The sequence below is a fragment of the Rattus rattus genome, chromosome 6 (assembly GCF_011064425.1).
Source record: "Rattus rattus isolate New Zealand chromosome 6, Rrattus_CSIRO_v1, whole genome shotgun sequence".
NCBI classification, from domain to species: domain Eukaryota; kingdom Metazoa; phylum Chordata; class Mammalia; order Rodentia; family Muridae; genus Rattus; species Rattus rattus.
The window spans coordinates 3,171,465-3,190,342 of NC_046159.1; the positions used below are offsets into that span (position 1 = coordinate 3,171,465).

At 49.6% G+C, this 18,878-nt stretch overlaps 1 protein-coding gene across 1 annotated transcript in view; it reads right to left on the reverse strand.

Moving 5' to 3' along the window:
• The window catches only part of Lmntd1 (lamin tail domain containing 1), a 29,639-nt gene extending 11,287 nt beyond the window's left edge, over nt 1-18,352 (reverse strand). The window contains exons 1-5 of the mRNA XM_032907297.1: nt 18,273-18,352; nt 14,496-14,763; nt 11,301-11,473; nt 3,061-3,247; nt 530-649 (exon numbers count right to left, since the gene is read on the reverse strand). Coding sequence (XP_032763188.1) covers nt 530-649; nt 3,061-3,247; nt 11,301-11,473; nt 14,496-14,763; nt 18,273-18,352 — 828 coding nt within the window. The remainder of the gene's footprint in view (nt 1-529; nt 650-3,060; nt 3,248-11,300; nt 11,474-14,495; nt 14,764-18,272) is intronic.
• Between the last annotated feature and the right edge of the window lie 526 nt (nt 18,353-18,878).

Here is an 18,878-nt window from a genome sequence, read left to right on the forward strand (position 1 = left end):
TCAGGCTTGGGGAGAGGATTCCAGAAAACGATTTCTAATTAGCTGATTTTATTCTGTATAAAAGATAGTCCTTTCAAATTAGGAGTATAAGCCATTCCATTAGCTTTTACACCCCCTGGGCGCAGAGATCGAGTCTTTGTGTTGCATTCCTTGTGCATAGACAAGCATCTCAGGAAACACTGTTGGGATGAGCAGCTGAGCAGAGACAGCCATATCCTTATACCACACTTCCAGGCAGGATCAAAACTAAAACCCACCCCTGGCTCCTAATTTTCTGCTGCCTTCAGGAGCTCAGGACACCACCATTCCAGCTGTGAGCACACTGCGGAGAGCACAGACAGGAGACAGCTGACAGTCACCATGACTACTGGTGCACGCACACCGGAGAAGAGTGGTGTTGGTCTGCCTGAGGCACGGTGGCTTTGGGGGCCACTCTAGCTGTGCTGTGCAGAATGTGAGGAGGACCAAGGGTGGAAGGGAACTGTGGCCGTCTGCTCCCACATCAACGACTGACAACTCTGACACTCACCTCACCGCTGGGCTTGCACAAGATGGTCGTGCAGTCCGGACTGGATCGGAACCTGCTCTGTTCCTCCCAAACGAAGTCCGTAGGCGGCTGTGGCTTTGCCTCTGAAGCTGTTGCCCACACCTTGGAGAAAGCAGTTTGTTGCTGACAAATGCAACCTGGGTTCTACACAGGTCCACATGTGACAGTGCTGTTGTTTTTAATCTTTCTGAGCAGACAGAATTTTCAGTGTCATTAAAGACAGGAAGGCTCTCCCCGCATTTGCCTGGGCTTGGCTACAACTCCTAGGCTCACATAATTCATGTGCCTCAGCTTCCTGAGGACCTGAGACTGTAAAGGCCTCTGCGCCTCTAGGTTGTTTTAAAATATAATGTACTGCTAAACGGTGACTGAACACAGTTTAAACAACCATCCAGCCCACAGCCCACCGCCTGCAACTAGATCCAGGCTGGATACAAATGCAGAGCAGCCGCACGCTGTAAGCTTATTCAAAACGTTAGGATGCACCTTGGAGGGTTTTTGTTTTGCCTTGCTTGTTTTTGTAGCTTGATTTTATTGTTTGCAAAAGTGAACTCATGGAGGTCTTACCTCAGTGTCATGTAAAACGAACACACGTACCCTTACAACGACCCACTGCTATGGACCAGACACTGTGGCTCAGGGGGACACAGGTAGGGGCTGCTGAGAACCTGCTCCCTGAGATGACCACCTCTTTGCTTGTCTTTTAAGAATCCCTTTGGGACTTAGGGCTTCACTTTGGAGGACAAGCCAGAATAAGATTGTTTATATGGAAGAAAGATGTGGAGAGCAAGGTACAGGCAGTCAGTCATCCACAGAGCTACAAACCACAAAATCACATGTAGTACAAAGACCAAGTGTCCACAAGGCCACTTGTGCCAAGCTGCAGGCTGACAGTAGAGGAAGCTTTCCCTATGGGAACCCAACTCTGACACTGTTCTCAACTCACAGTGTTCTCAGCTCACAGTGTTCCCAACTCACAGTGTTCCCAACTCACAGTGTTCTCAACTCACAGTGTTCTCAGCTCACAGTGTTCTCAGCTCACAGTGTTCTCAACTCACAGTGTTCTCAGCTCACAGTGTTCTCAGCTCACAGTGTTCTCAGCTCACAGTGTTCTCAGCTCACAGTGTTCTCAGCTCACAGTGTTCCCAGCTCACAGTGTTCCCAGCTCACAGTGTTCTCAGCTCACAGTGTTCTCAGCTCACAGTGTTCTCAGCTCACAGTGTTCTCAGCTCACAGTGTTCTCAGCTCACAGTGTTCCCAGCTCACAGTGTTCTCAGCTCACAGTGTTCCCAGCTCACAGTGTTCCCGGCTCACGGCTCACAGTGTTCCCAGCTCACAGTGTTCCCGGCTCACAGTGTTCCCAGCTCACAGTGTTCCCAGCTCACAGTGTTCTCAGCTCACAGTGTTCTCAGCTCACAGTGTTCCCAGCTCACAGTGTTCCCAGCTCACAGTGTTCTCAGCTCACAGTGTTCTCAGCTCACAGTGTTCCCAGCTCACAGTGTTCTCAGCTCACAGTGTTCCCGGCTCACAGTGTTCTCGGCTCACAGTGTTCCCAGCTCACAGTGTTCTCAGCTCACAGTGTTCCCAGCTCACAGTGTTCCCAGCTCACAGTGTTCTCAGCTCACAGTGTTCCCAGCTCACAGTGTTCACAGTGTTCTCGGCTCACAGTGTTCTCGGCTCACAGTGTTCTCAGCTCACAGTGTTCTCGGCTCACAGTGTTCTCAGCTCACAGTGTTCTCAAAGTGTTCGGCTCAACTCAAAGTGTTCTCGGCTCACAGTGTTCTCGGCTCACAGTGTTCCCGGCTCACAGTGTTCCCGGCTCACAGTGTTCCCGGCTCACAGTGTTCCCGGCTCACAGTGTTCCCGGCTCACAGTGTTCCCGGCTCACAGTGTTCTCGGCTCACAGTGTTCTCGGCTCACAGTGTTCTCAGCTCACAGTGTTCCCGGCTCACAGTGTTCCCGGCTCACAGTGTTCTCGGCTCACAGTGTTCTCAGCTCACAGTGTTCTCAGCTCACAGTGTTCGGCTCACAGCTCACAGTGTTCCCGGCTCACAGTGTTCTCAGCTCACAGTGTTCTCAGCTCACAGTGTTCTCAGCTCACAGTGTTCTCAGCTCACAGTGTTCTCAGCTCACAGTGTTCCCGGCTCACAGTGTTCCCGGCTCACAGTGTTCCCGGCTCACAGTGTTCTCACAGTGGCTCACAGTGTCTCTCGGCTCACAGTGTTCTCGGCTCACAGTGTTCCCGGCTCACAGTGTTCCCGGCTCACAGTGTTCCCGGCTCACAGTGTTCCCGGCTCACAGTGTTCTCAGCTCACAGTGTTCTCAGCTCACAGTGTTCTCAGCTCACAGTGTTCCCGGCTCACAGTGTTCCCGGCTCACAGTGTTCTCAGCTTACAGTGTTCCCAGCTCACAGTGTACCCAGCTCACAGTGTTTCCTGTGCACAGCCTTCCCGGCCGATGGGATTCCATGTTCACGTCCCTCTAAGACTATGATGGTTTCAGATCATACTTACGGTCACCGTGCCACTGGCCTGCATTGTGATGTTGTGAGGGAATCGGTACAAGGAGACTGCGTGTCCGTTCACGTTTTGCTGGAGGATGTAGTTTCCAATCTCCACTTCCTTTTCATTGGAGGAGTTAACAAGCCTCACAAAGAAACCCTTGACATTTACCTCAGCTATTTTAATGTCTCCGAGAGAACTAGAAAGTAAGAGACAAAGAGAAGGCGGGTATGAATAGGAACGTCTCTGGCCCACAACAAGAACCTGGTAACACGGTGCACGCTTGGAATCTCAGCCCTCAGAACATGGAGGCAGGAGAGACAAAAATTCAAGGTCAGTTTACTCTAGGCAGCATGTTCCAAGCCAGCTGAGGCTTCTCGAGAGACCAATAAACACACACAAGCAAACTAATGAATCCTGAGTAAGGAACGGCTAAGCCATGGACTCTCTTGGGCAAGAGTCTTCAGAGGCCTTGAGGCCTTTCTAATGATTTGTTCTTACTTTCTGTGTACAGGTGTCTTGCCTGCATGTATGTCTGTGCACTCTATGCAAATGGTGCTCACAGAGGTCAGAAGTGAACACTGGGGGACCAGAATCCAGGATAGCAGATAGTAGCGAGCTGCCGTGTGGATGTGGGTTTCTGAGCCTGAGCCTCTGCAAGAGCAGCCAGTGCTCTTAACCACCGAGCCTTCTCTACGGCCCCCAGGACTTGTGTATTTTGCAACCTAAGAAAAATGGCCTGGCCTATTGGTTCTGATCTTGGAAACTGTGACTATGATTTTTCTCTGTCTTCTACTGCCTGCCAACAGAAGGCTTGGCGTCAAACACTCCAAGGGAAATCAGAGGGCTGGAGAGATGGCTCTCTGGCTAGAGAGGAGCTGGGTTTGGTTTCCAGAACCCACGTGACAGCTCACAACCTCCAAGTGTCCGAGTTCCATGGTGTCTGGCGCCCTCTTTGGGCCTCTCAGAGCAGCACATGCACATGGCTACGCAGTCCCACGTGCAGGCACACACACCCATGAGTTTACAAGTTAAGTCGTAAAGTATGGTCATCAAAAGCTAAACTACACAGTTCTTTTCTGATAAAGAGGCCGTGAGGGCGAACAGCCACCGTGAGTTAAAAATGATTCTCTATGTGATATTGTGCACACATAGGCTAGAGGGTTTTGTTCTGGTTTGGTTTGTTTTTTCACGTATTTAACTTTTATTGAGAACGTTGTATGTCGCGGGGTCTGTGTCTTTACACATGTGCATATTTTACTGTCACTTGCAACACAGCAGACATGAAGGTCATGACATAACTGTGGTGAACTGTGAACAGCATCAGTGTCCTGGCTGGTCACAGCAGGTCACAGATCTTACACATCACTGTCTTGTCGGGTTACAATAGTCTACAAGTCCCACATACTAACCTCTGGACAAGAACAGCATTGTGCTGCTCTGTCAATTCCTCCACAATTTCTTATCTATAATGCCAAAACGTTATGCAGAACAAAGATAATTTCTTTGTATACATGTATGTATATGGTGTGCACGCATATGAGTTTGCACATTCATACGTGTGGGAGGTACATGTGTTTGCTTGTGCTCGTGAGTGTGCACGTGGAGGCCTGAGGTTCATGTTGGCATTTTTTCTCATTTGCGGTGGGGGCTCCTACAGAACCCAGAGCTGGTTGTTCCAGTCTGGCTAAGCCTTGCCTGGGAGGTCTGCTGTCTTCACCTTCCAGGTTCTGCAGGTGACCGCAGAGCGGCTTTTACACGGCTTCAGTCCCTATAAGAACAACTCCCCACAATCTTCCCGGTGGTCCTCTGAACTCATCTGACCGGTGCGGACTGACTCGCTGCACTGCCTAAAACTGGCATGGCGCCCTTTCCCTCTTCCCACCTTGTGACTTCCGAGGACGGATTCGTCCAGCTTCCTTCACGTCTGTCTCTGTCTCTGTGGCTGCTGTCCTCGGGCTCTTGTCTGTGTGACGGACGCTGTCACGGCATCAGAGCGGGTTTCTCTAGTTTTGCCTCCTATGTACTGCTCTTCATTTTAGCTTCCAGAACAATCTGTGCACGGTTCCAGTCTGACATCGCCACCTTCCTCTGCTTTGCGACTTCCTTCTGGAGACCGAACCAACTTCCCGGCGTCGTAGCAAACTCCACTCCGTTTCTGAAATTCCCTTAAATCCCCTTTCTACACTTCCTGCCTCAGGCTTGAACGGCGACCGTGAAGATTTCCGTGTGAGAGCGTAGTCCACATGGCTTTACCTCTCCCGGGGCCAACGCCAAGGCTGTGCCTGCCTCCCATCGCCCACATCCGTGCCAAACTTTCGCTTCGGGCTGAAGTAATGTTTTCGGCATCATGAGTACAAAACGTCGCATTATTTCCCTTTGCTTTCCTCTGACTTGGTCACGTGGTTTCCCTTGAGGCGGACTGCCAGCTCCTACCGCTTTACTCCTGAACACTAAGCTGTTTTGCATTTTCATAATTCATTAATAGCTTGATGTTTAATAACACGTATATATCCCAAAAGGAGAGGCTGCAGCTCATCTCTTCTGGTATATGTTATGGTTTGGGTATAAAATGTCCCATGGGTTAGGACACTTGGTGTCCAGCAGATGGTGCTGTTTGGGGGAGCTTGTGCTGCGGGTGGGGGCGGGGTCCAGGGGCCTGCGCATAAACACTGAGAAGACTCCATGATGGCGCTCAGCTAGGAAGTGGGCTCCTGGGTCAGGAAGCCAGGGGAGCCGCACTAGCAGCAACCTGGAAGCGCTTGATGCCAGGTTCCTGCTCAGAAACTCAGGCAAACCAACCCAGGTTTTATGACCTACAGAAGCGTGGTAAGGGCCGGCAGGATGGCTCAGCAGGTAAAGACACTTGCCGCCATGCCCGATGACTTGATCTTTGGAATCATGTGGTGGAAGGAGAAAATGGAATTCACGGGTTGTTCCGTAGTCTCTCCCTGCATGCTCTCCTCCGTCTGCCCAACCCCGCAATCCCCCAGCCCCCCCTTCCCCTGCCCCTCCCCCGCTCAGGACACTGCCTATTTGGCCTGCAGGTTTGTTCCACTGTTCTCTTTGGAGACAGTGGCCCCGTCTTCGAGTTGTTTAAGAGCAAATGAGCTGTGAGGCAGTGTCTCGGCGGTGTCTTTGGAGATGTCTAAATGTTAAAGCGGTCTCTTTTAGAAGTCTTTACAACATACCTACTTGGTTGGATGGGTTCTTTCATGCACTGTGAGTTGGTCATGGTCTTCTAGACTCCAGCTTGCTATCTTCAGTAGTCTGGGAGGAAATTCTCTGCTTTTGGTGAAACATTCCATCCACACATTCCCCCTGATTCACTCTTATTCTTCAGCAACTAGGACACAATGGGATTTTTAAGTTTTCTAAAATTATACTTGTGCTTTTGAGTTTGTGCATGTGTGTGCGTGCACACACGTTCATGGGTGCATGCGTGTGTACCTGCAGCAGCTGCTGCTGTGTGTGTGTAAGCCAGAGATTAGGTTATGGGAGTCGGTTCTCCTTCCTTCATAGGCACCCCAGGGGTCAAACTCACGTCTTCACACTTGGCGGCAAGCACCTCTTCCTTCTGAGCCATCTTGCCTGGCCTCCGTTTCTTTTCAGTCTTGTCTGTTCTGTTTTCTTCTACCCCTTACTCTCTAAAATTCAGACTGGATATTTTCATCGACAATCGCCTCTCGAACTGTATCCAGTACACTTTGGACCTGTGAACCGAATGACAATCTCTGGTGTTGGGTATGGTATGGTATGGTGTGGAGTGGTGTGGCATGACATGGCGTGGTATGGTATGGTATTGTATGACATGGCATGACATGGTATGGTGTGCTATGGTATGGTATCATGACTTTTGGCTCTTTTGCCTTCCATGTACAGGCCTAGGCTGACATTTTTATCTTGTCCCTCAATTCCCTGAATGGCTTAGTCACTGCTTATTGGAATCCTTAGATACTGTCAACATCTCATCTCCTGCGTCTGCTTCTGGAATCCGTTCAGTATTTGACCTTTAGTTCCCGTGCATGTCGCTTTGATTTGGTTTCGGGTATCATATATTTAAACTCTGCAGAGACATCATTTAAGGCTCTGCGTAATGTTTTGTCAAAAGAGAACACATTTTTGCTTCCGGCAGCCGTCTGAGTTTTAACACAAGCCCACGTGAGTCTTGCGGAATCAGTCTGAAGGAGCTAGGCACTAGGCTGGCCTCACGGTGATACTGCATACCATGGCATGTTCCCTTTGACCTTCTCATTGGAAACCCGAGGTTGTCTGTCCGTGTCCTCCCTCGGCACCTCCGGAATCTCTCACTGCTCGGTGCCTTACCTGCTAATTTCAAACTGGTAACCGTTGAGTGTCCCCAACACCCAGTCGGTCCCTCTAGTCCCATCTCCTAGAAGAGACAGCAGGGGCACACACTTCTGTGCACTCTCCCCCAAACAGGTGCCTCTCCTCACACACCTACCAGCATGTGAACATCTGCTTCACAGAGACTCGCTTCTGAACATACACAGCCCTTTCTTCCTTCTCTCCTATGTGTTAGCATACGGTCCTGACTGAATTGGGGATCTCTCTCTCTCTCTCTTTCTCCCCCCCCCTCTTTTCAGCTTGAAGACTGTAATAAATACAAATGTTTCTGGAAATACTGGGTCATTGGTCATGACAAGAGGTGATGTCCAAAGAACAGGAAACCAATGCACTGAGCTTATCAACTTCCCAAAAGAGAGGGAACCATGCAGAACCAGTGGGGTCTCTGACAGGGTTAGGATCTAATGGGCCTGGGTGGCTGGAGATCACAGATGGAGAGTATCAGACAGGAGAGTATTCCTATGCAGAGGCTCTAGGAGTCCAGTCTTTTGTGGACTCAGCTTGCTCAGCTCATGGGTGAACAAGACTCCCCGAGGCCAGAGGAAAAGACACTTGAAAGTGCTGGCAAAGAAGCATCTGACATCGCAAAGAATGTCTGTTCCCACCAGTCAGGATGAGACCCTCCTAACTCCTGGAACACAGCATGCTAACCATGAAGCACCACATGCATGCTAACTCCTGGGGCACTGCATGCTAACCCCTGGAGCACTGCATTCTAACCCCTGGAGCACTGCATGTTAACCTCTGGAACACTGCATGCTAACCCCTAACCTCCAGAGCACTGCATGCTAACCCCTGGAGCACTGCATGCTAACCCCTGGAGCACTGCATGCTAACCCCTGGGGCACTGCATGCTAACCTCCAGAGCCCTGCATGCTAACCTCCAGAGCACTGCATGCTAACCTCCAGAGCACTGCATGCTAACCCCTGGAGAACTTTGCATGCAGTCCTCAGAAGAGTCTTGGGCCAGGCGTGGGAAATATTTGGTTTAAATAAATAAGATAAGACATTATAGAACAGTGGCACAATTTCAAACAGCTGAATATATGTGTTGAAAGGGGGAAAGGGGATGACATCTGAAATGTAAATATATAAAATGTCCAAGAAAAATAAATATAAAAAATAGGAAAAAAAGAAAGGGGGAATGGAGACATAATGGTCAAACTTAAAATATCAAACCAGGCTCAGTGGCAGTAAGTATAAAAAATTTAAAGTTATATCAAAGTACATCCTTCCTCACCAGATCTCACCAAAGCAGGGAGGGGGCTGGGGAGATGGCCCAGACGGCAAAGGGGCTGAGTCCCAAACCCAGGACATACATAAAAAAGCCAGGCACCAACGGTAGGGCACACTCATAACCCAGCACCGGGGAGGCAAAGGCAGGCTGAACTCGGGGCTCACTGCAAGTGAGTCCCGCCCTCACAGCAAGCTTTGGGCACAGATACTCTGTGTCTGCTTTAGAATCCCCTGGCATGGTCTGCGGTACAGTCAGGACACTGAGAGCATGCAGCTCTTCCCAACCAGGTGACCCCACCGGGACACTGAGAACTGGGGTTCTACAGTGTTCTCACAGAGTCCACATTTGCATATCTTAAACAGATATACCTTTCGTAGCCGGTCTAAATGGTGGCTCCTTCACGGTACTGTCCAAGATCTCCCAGGCTGGAAGCAAGTTCTGCCTCACTGTCTGGGCGCTGTCTGCCTCTTAGACACAGCCCACAGTGTTTCCCTGGCCTGAGAGTTCTTACAGTCATACTCAGGAGTGACGCTGGTGATGGTTGTTGGTAAAGTGCTTACCATGAGTGTGTGGCAACCCTAGTTGTTCCTGCAACCTTTGTAAAAAGCCCTGCTATGGTGACATGCTCGAATTTAGGATTCCACTGGTGGTGAAGTGCAGAGGGCAGATCCCTGGGCTTCACCGACCACTCCCCTGGCTTACTTGGGAGCTCCAAGCCAATGAGAAACCCTGTCTTAAAACGCAAGGTGGATTGTTACCATGGAGCACACCAAAACCTCAACATATGCAGGTGAGAGTGTACCTAACCACACACACACACACACACACTCACACACACACACACAGACAGACACTGACATACACACAGACACACGTACAAACAGACATGCATACACAAACAAATAAAACATAGACACTCATGCACACACAGAGATATAAACACAGAATGACACAAAGAGACACAGACACACAGGTATACACACATAGACACACACACAGAAACACACACACACATACATATAGGTAGGGACACACACCCCACACACACAAATACACGGGCACAGACAAACACACTCACATACACAGAAACATACACAGGCATACAAAGATACACACACACACACATACACACACACACACACAGGCACACATAGAGAAACACACACACAGCCAGAGACACACATAGAAACACACACATAGACACAGAGACACTTACACAAACAGACACATACACACATATACAGACAGAGACACACACAGATAGGCACACAGAAACATACATACAGAAACAGAGATGATCATGCACATACACACAGACTCACACAGACACAGACACACAGGTATACACACATAGACACATATACACAGAGAAACATACACACACACACATACACACAGACACACATACACACACACACACACACACACACACACACACACACACACACACACACACACACACACACACACACACACACACACACACACACACACACACACACACACACACACACACACACACACAAACACACAACACACAGACACATACACAGGCACACATACAGACACAGGCACACACACAGGCACACACATGCGCACATGCAGGCACACACAGGGACATACACAGACACACACACACACACATATGCAGACACACACAGACACAGAGACACATGCAAGCATACACAGACACACAGAGACACAGACACACACACACACACACACACACACAGGCACACACACAGGCACACACACACACAGAGGCACACATACGAGCTGTATTTACAGGTATTTAAAAGTCCAGTGTGCCTTTGCCTTAATCACCACTTTTACGATGGCAGACACTGAATGACTTTGACCGTGTGTGTCCAGGTGGCAGCGCGACACTCAGGTTTTCTCTGTTATCAGTTAAATGGCACCTGGGGCTGAGTGACTGGACACTGCACTCTCCGTGCCTGCTGCCTCAGCCCTCAGACACCCCTGTGTACCCCCTTGTGCTATCAGCTTGTCAGGGCTCAGTCTTCGTCAGACACTCAGTGCCACAGGTTAGAAAAGCAGCCAGGGCAAGCCCTTTCCTTTAGGCCTAGTAACAACTTTCTTTGATTAATTCTTTTCAGAAAGACTGGCGGCCATATGGATCATTAGTGTAAAAATTCATTTTGTTCTTGTCTTTAACTCAACAGCCTAGTAGAAGAAAAAGATGAAATCCATTTGATGATTAGCTAGTGGTGAAAGGCCTGGGAGTGAGTGACAGCAGGCAACCTGCGTGGGCTGTGTGTGCAGGCAATCTGCATGGACCGTGCTGTGTGTGCAGGCAATCTGCATGGACCGTGCTGTGTGTGCAGGCAATCTGCATGGACCGTGCTGTGTGTGCAGGCAATCTGCATGGACCGTGCTGTGTGTGCAGGCAATCTGCATGGACCGTGCTGTGTCGTTTTCTCTGGTGTCTTTGGAAAATTCACGTCCCATGTTTGGTCCCCTGGAAACTTCTCTCAGCTGTCTTGAAAGTGCTCAGAGCACAAGTGGTTGTAGTTTAGGGAATTTCTTAGGGTTTTTGTTAAATAAATGTATCCAATTACAGTTCAGAGCTCTGCTGTGGACCGACCCATGACCTCAGCGGAAGACGGTAAGTAATTCAAATGTGTACCTTGATACAAACTGGCCGACTTCCTCAAGAATCACAGAAAGGTGTTTGCTCACATCCTCCGCTTGGGGTGTATGCGATGTGATCTTCTTCGAGTCTCCAAACAAGGAAAGGAAATAATCCTCACCATCCCCCAGAACGTAGGTATCCAAGTCGGAGCTCGGTTGCGGCTGCCTCTTTAGAGCCATGAGGCTTGTGCCTTTTAAAGGAACCGGAGAAGCTATCGAGACAGACATTTAAATAGTCATCAGAAGAAACCCAGGATATGACCCTTGCTCTTGTGTCTACAGAACTGAGTTTCTTTATAAAGCTTTCTACCTCCCCGCGTCCCCGCCAAACTCGGTGAGAACGGAGGCGCTGGTGGGCGTCTGTAAGGGAATGTTGTCCACGCTGCCCTCGCTCAGGCATCCTTGGGGAATTCCCATTCCTTGTGTGTCCCCTAACGTGAGCGAGCTGGGTGCTTAGCTGATAGTTTACCTGCTCTCGAAACCATCAGTATCCTTGACTTAAACACTGAACCTGTCAAACTTGGGTATCCTGTACACAGACGGGCTCTTACTCTACTCAATGCTTGCCGCACTGCCCAGAAAATCCCACCTTCTGCAGCACCACCTTCTGCCAGAGACGGTGCGGACTGGGGGCAAATCAGGTGTCTGGTATTAAGCTGTCGTGGAGAAAACAATGGCTATCACTGGAGGATGAAGGTTTTGCACTGTGGGACCCTGGGCCAAAGATCATCAAGTCATAAAAACAACTCAGGTTTTGCTTTAGATTCCTGAACTTTTAACAAAAGGAGAAACATGGAGGTGTCAATGGCAGGTGTTTGCTGTAGCCTAGGGCCTCAGCACCAAGCTGTATCGGTGGCCCTGGTGACCCTAGGGGTTCCTCCCAGGATTTTGCTGAGAAGGAACACTACAATTAAATTAGCACCCGCAGCCTTGCGGGCAGTTACTTTGGGAAAGGACATCTTCCCTCGCAGCCCGTCCTGAGGAGAGAATGCCTGTGTTCTCAAAGGGAAGGAGGCAGAGCCGAGCTCTTGTTTCTAGTTCACGGAGAGCCACAGATGGCAGTGAAATGGCACAACATGTCCCAGTGTTCACGGACCCGAGTCTGCTGGGGACTCTGGTAATTCAAGGGAAGGGCTGCACGCCAACCTTCTCCTGCCATGCGAGGTGCAACACTGTGCTTAGCTTTCCCCCCCACGCCCCCTCCCCACTCCATTATCAGTTTAACCCAAACACAGGGCAAACACAATGGTCTACATGGTACCAGGAGATGGGGGGACATTCCTTCTTAAAGCTAAAGTCTGTTTGCATATTTAATGTTTTACCTATTGCTCAATGGCAAAGGCCATCAAGAATCTAGCAAGTGTCTTTGCACAACTCATCGGAGTCACACCGACAGTGACACACGCTGTGGACATCATGTGTTGTTGTAAAATTATAAAAAATAAAAGAGTCTTTTTGCCCGTTCTAGGTCCAGCACCGCAGTGCCCCAAGATATCCGACAGATATCTTCATCTCAGTCAGCAAAGCCTCTCACCCACTCTGCTCCATCCCATATCACGCTGCAGAAGGCCTCTCTCTGAGCCTGGCAGCCATCTCTCTACCCATCTAGTTCCCAAGGCAGGCTGCCACCATGGCAGAAACACACATCCCAATTCCGTGGTGGCTCAGTGTCCCAGCCGCCACACACTCTCTTGAACTTAAACCGCCACATGAAAGAACACACAATACAATAATCTCTGATCCAACTGATAAGATATGATTGCCCACCTAGACATACAGAGCCCTGTACACATCCATCTGTTAAGAACATTCCTAACAACCTGTAAAGGTACAGAGTGGAATCTTGACATCTACCTCCATGTTCTCTCCAAGGCTATTCTCCCAGTCTCCTCTCCTCTCCCCCACTTCCCGTTCTACTCCCCTCCTCTTCCCTCAAACTTTTCTCCCGCCCATCCTTCCTTCTCATCCAATGACAGGACTCGTTCTACCTTTTACCTGCCCACACCTGCATGATGACATTATCCTAAAATCATGAGAGCCATACACACATACACACTGCATGCACACCGTGTTGAGGCCTAGGAATGTACCAGACATAAACAGGAAACAGAGGAGGACCAGTCAGACTGCGGATATCCACAGAGTAGAGGGTGTGAGGCATTCGATACTCGTGGGCACACAATTCAAATGGGGATTATTCTAGAAGGAACTGACAGGCGGGCTAAGGGTTGAAGCTGACTTCCGGTAACTCTAACATGTTGCTATGTGCTGGGTTTCTATACGGATCCTAAGCCTAGCAGAATCCTGAGAAGCTGGTGTTTTAGTTTTTCACTCCGCAGGGGCGGAACATCAGAACCAGGGCTGCTGGGCGCCGTCCCTCTTCACTCTACAAAGGGCAGGAAAGAGCTGGTTCTGCGTTTGCTGGGACAGCATCACCTGACCATGGTGAGCAGCGCACCCCACTGCACTTGCGGCTCAGTGCTCTACTGACGCCACTGTGCACCACCCAGTTCCCATGCCACATGTTCTCTTTGTTGCACCACTTTCTCTCTGCCACGTCATCTCCTGCATTGTCTCCTCCTTTGATGTCTGTTCTGCATGTGAGCCCTGAGTCTCCTGAAGACATAGGAGAAGATACTGCGTGTCCTTTGTGTCAGCGTCCTGCAAAGGGCCCTTCCGACGACACGCTGGGCGTTTTAACTCTCCAGTCATCGCTGTGGCTCCAGGTGTCTTCTCCACAGAGGTGGTGAAGACACTCGCTTACTCCTCACAGCGGAACTCATCAGACGAATCCCTGGGACTAGACCCTAGTTTTAGTTCTTAATTTTAGTTCTTAATCAATTCTAGAACAAGACAACAGATCTACAAATCACCATGCTGGCTCTAGGCGCCTTAATTTTTCTAGCAGCATCCAGTGGAGGGTCCTTAGGAATCCAACGATTCTAGAACATGCTAATGGTGGACCCAAAAGCCCATCGTGGATCGCTGCAGGCGCCATCCTCATGGAGATGTTGTATTTGCACTGCCTTGACGTGTGCGCCCTGGATCTAAACCTTCACATCTAGAGCCACGGCCGACCTCCTTAGCTGTGTGTGATACTGACACCGAGAAACAAGCATCCCTGGGGCCAAATGAGAACTCGGGCAGAGGCAAAGAAAGAGCCCAACTGAAAAACGCACGCTGTGGGGACGGTCCGGATACCTGCTTGGTGTGTACTCTGTTTCCCCGGGATGCTGTCTTTGAGGGAGCAGCTTGGGACATTGGATTTAGAAGTCAGCAGTCCTCCGGCCGATACGCTGTCTTGAGCACTGGGGATCTGGCGGAAGTCGGCCGACGCCTCGTGGGAAAATGACCCTGACAGTAGGTGGAGCGTGGAGCTCGAGTCCATTACCTTTGGGAAAAAATGGACTGATGAATGCTGTTTCGATGGAGTGACGGCTCCAGATTTTTCTTCCTTCCTGTGTGTAAAATGATAAAGAGCAAAGTAAGAAAATCGGGGCAGCTGAGTCTGGGGAGCACGGACGTCACTGGGAACTCTGCTAGGTGTGTCCTACATCTGACGGAGGGCGGCCTCCCGCAACTCTGGTTCCAACTGTGGAAGTGGACTTGCTAGCCCTGTCGTGTTGTATATTTTGTTTTCAACTTGAAAGGTCAACAGATTCTACGGGTGGCTTTGAAAAGTAAAAGTGTGTAAGTCAGCAATGCTTGCCACCAGGATTTCAGCATTTCCTTCTTAGATTTTAAGTTGATTTCTTTTACTCAAATCACGACACGGGTGTTTTCCTAACTGTGAGTATACAAAGGACTTTAGTGCCCGTTCACTGGTATAAACCTCTTCTTTGAATTCCTGAGCTGCTAACTAACCTTCTAAAATTGACAAGATGATGTAGCCAATAATTGCTTTCCAGTAACAGCCTCCCCTCCCCTCCCGTGTCTCCCATGGAAACCAGGAAAGAGGGAAGAGTGACCATTTTCAAGTACCACTGTAATAAGTGATTAATTTTAGGAACATGGTCTTTCACTAAAATAAAAAATAAAAATAAAAAAGCATTCATTAAGTGTCACATGATCACTTGAGTAGAGTCCCCAAACCACAGTATAATTAATTGTTCACAAGGTAAGAAGTGTTCTCATGATTGATCTTAGGACAAGGTATAATGCCCAAAATTAACCTGTAAGCCACACCTGCCTGGGAACCAGGCAACTCTGTGGAATGCTGGGAATCGTAGTTCTTGGGAAACAGCAAAGTTTCATGGGAAATTGAGTGGCCTTGACACACATCCATGCTACACATGGCTTGAGGCCACTCCCAGGCATGAAATTCCAGGGAATGGTCCTGACCAAAGTCCATCTTTTGGTCAGCATTTAATGTTTACTAAAGCTTGCTTTAAATGTGGCCCAAAAGGGTGGGGCTGGTTTTTCTGTCAACTCTCAAGAGTTAACAATGACTTAAGATTGAAGGCTGGTTTCCTCAGTGTAGGAAAATGCCAGGGTATTAAGGTGGGTATGGGTGGGTAGGAATGGGAACATCCTTAAAACAAGCAGGGGGAGGGGGAAGAGGGATAGGAGAGAGGGAGAAAGGGGATAACATTTGAAAGTAAACACATAAAATATCCAGAAATAAAACTTTTTTTACCCTAAACAACAAAAAGAAATGTTACATGACAGAAACAGTAAAGCATATGAGTCTATAAAAAACAAACGAACAAAAACAAAAACAAAAAAAAACCCAAAAAACAAAAACAAACAAACAAACAAACCCCCCAACGGCTTAAGATGGACTTTTCATCAACACTCTTCCGGTGGCCTCTGAGAAACAGGTGCTTGTGTGTATGTGCGTGCACACATGTGCATGTGTGAGAGGACTGAATTGGAATAAAAGTCAATGGGTCCAAACCCTTTGATTGCTCCATAAAACTGGACATATGGCTTGCTCAGCTGTCCATATGCCCAGTCACGTGTCTGCAGGATTTACTATAAAATCAGCACCTGACTTCTTTACTTCCCACGTTACTTCTCTGGTTACTTCTCTCTTGGGTTCCTTCTCAGAGCTCTTACTTCATGACTAATCCTGAGTGTGGCAGGATTGTCCGGAGAGAGAGGCCTAGAAGGACCAGTGGAAGGCACCTCTGCACGTGTCTAGAGGTGGACAGGTAAGAGGGTTCTGTCTAAGGAATGGGGTCGTCCACTGACGGATCCACACTCAGTGGTGAGAGCTGGGGAAACCTGGGAAGTGGGCCAAGTTGGAGGCCGTGGGTCATCGCACCAGGGCTTTCCCTCTTGTTCTGGTTCCTCCCGTCTCTGCCCTGCTTCCCCTCTCCTTGGCCACACCCCCCCCATGCTCTTTCAGCCTCCGCTCGGCCTAAATGTAATGGAGCTGACCCCACAGTCTGAAGCTGTGAGCTGAAATGAAGCTTCCTTCCTCCAGGAAGTCTCTGCAGGATCCATGGCGTGGCACGGTTTACAAGGCTGGTAAAGACAACGTCTGGCTGGGGTCATTTGTTGTGGTTTCTGTGGGGGAACGGAACCGGGACCTGAAACTTCCTCCTCCGCCATGGAACCTCCTCCAATCATCTTCACAAAGTCCTCGCTACGAATTGTCACATCCACGACTCTCACTCCTTCCCTGGAAACCTTTTTATCTGGAGAGCTCCGCAACCAGCAGCAGATGCCGCACATAGGTTTTCAAGCTTGCATTTTTACCTGCTCTGTGCTCAGTGATGCTCCAAGCACTCACATTTGTCTGAGGAGCCCACGCTCTGGAGTATCTACATATGTCATCTCAGCGGACAGAGACAAGCTCCACGGGGACGGCTTCTTGCTGCTCCGGCCTAGACAAAGCCTGGGAAGTGATCGGTGTTCCTCATAGCTGGATTCCACTGCACACCGGCTCTTGTCTTCTCAGTATGCTAAGAGGCACAGGAAGCCTTAGTTCTGTTGTTATAAAAAGTGTCTGATGGCTGCCCGCATCCTGGGAAGAGTGGCGGTTCCAGGACTTGGCTTTCTTGCTACAGCTGTGCTTACCGGCCCTACGCTCACCGGTCTCTGGACTCTTGGGAAGATGGGAGTCTTCCTACGGCCTTGAGTCCTGGCATTTACCCCGGCTCCTTCTTTCTAAGCTGGGAACAATGGTGGTAGCTCAGGTTAGCATTCCGGATGGCTGGGGCCTGCGGCTCTGAAGATACTGACAGTCCATGCTTCTCATGACAGACGGTGCTGGGGGTGCTGAGCGGTGAACGCAGGGCTGAGTCCAAAGTGACTTCAAACACAGCTTCTGGTTGTGGGCTGAACGCGTTTGTTAGCCAACCAGAGAAAACCCTCACCGATGCTTCAGTTGACAGATAGTCAGTGGCTGTGGTGGAACAGTGACCGTTTCACGTGTGGTCCCCGATAGCATTTCCACAAGTGAATTCTAGTGCTCTCATGCTCACCCCGAGGTTTGCTGTTGGTGATGGTTCCGTGTAGCTTTTATTTTTTGAGAAATCTCGTAGTGTAGCCCAGGCTTCCTTCCCGGGACTCCGGGTGTGCCGGGAACAGAGGTGTGAGCTACCACTCCTTCACACCTGTTTTTGAGCTGATGGCTTTGGCTCGTTAAACGGCAGCTGTGAAATCCCACCCAGGTCTTTATGGGAGACGTCTGTCTAGGGGGATTCTTATGCTGCTGAGAGGCCGGACTCTTACAAAACACAGGCTGGGGAAATAGTTGATGCTGGACTCGTTACATTTAGGAAACCTACGGAATTTGTAGCTCTGACGACTTCCCAAATGGTTTTTATTGTACTTACGATTGGGGAGGGGATCCTTCCATCACAGAGGTTTGGGACCCCAACCCGGGTAACAAGACTTGTGGGCAAGCACCGGCTGAGGCCCTCGCCACCCCCACCTAAGTCGTCTTTAAACACTGAGGTGCGTATTCCATCCCGAGCTCCGTAAGACAGACCCGCCTGCCCCGGTTGGTAGCTCTTACATCTCTACCTCCTGCATTTTAACTTCTTGCGGACTGATGTCAGTGTCTCTGGTTGGAGGCTCCGAGGCGTCTTCCTTCATCTTGGTTGGTAGGGGCACCTCTTCTCTTTCCTGGGTAAAGAGATGATGGCCTCAGGCAGTGACCACAGCGGAGGCTCAAGGCGGACTGTCTTTCTAAAGTGACCTTACCTGCTTACTCCAACTGTCTTCAGTTCATCAAATTTAGTGAGTCCTTTGTCACACTGGTACTAAGGAGACCATCTCCATGAGAAATGTCAGAGTCGATACAGGCACTGCCTCTGTGAGCAAAGACTCTGAGACAAACCACAGAGAGACCACGGCGAGCAGCTCAGCCATTGTGACAATGACCTCACTTCTGGTCACCGCTGCCTCTTAGAGAACGGGCTGATGTCACCGTGGTTACAGAGCTTCCATCGATGAACTCTTGACTGCTGCTGTGAGGTTTGCAGAACATAAACAACGAGAGCTGCATCCGCCTCAGAGGCTGACAGGCTTCAGGTCTCGTTGTGGATTTCTGAGGCCCTAGGCCAGTATATAGATGCTGGAATCTATCACAACTCATGTTTTTACAACTCTTCTCTCTTCT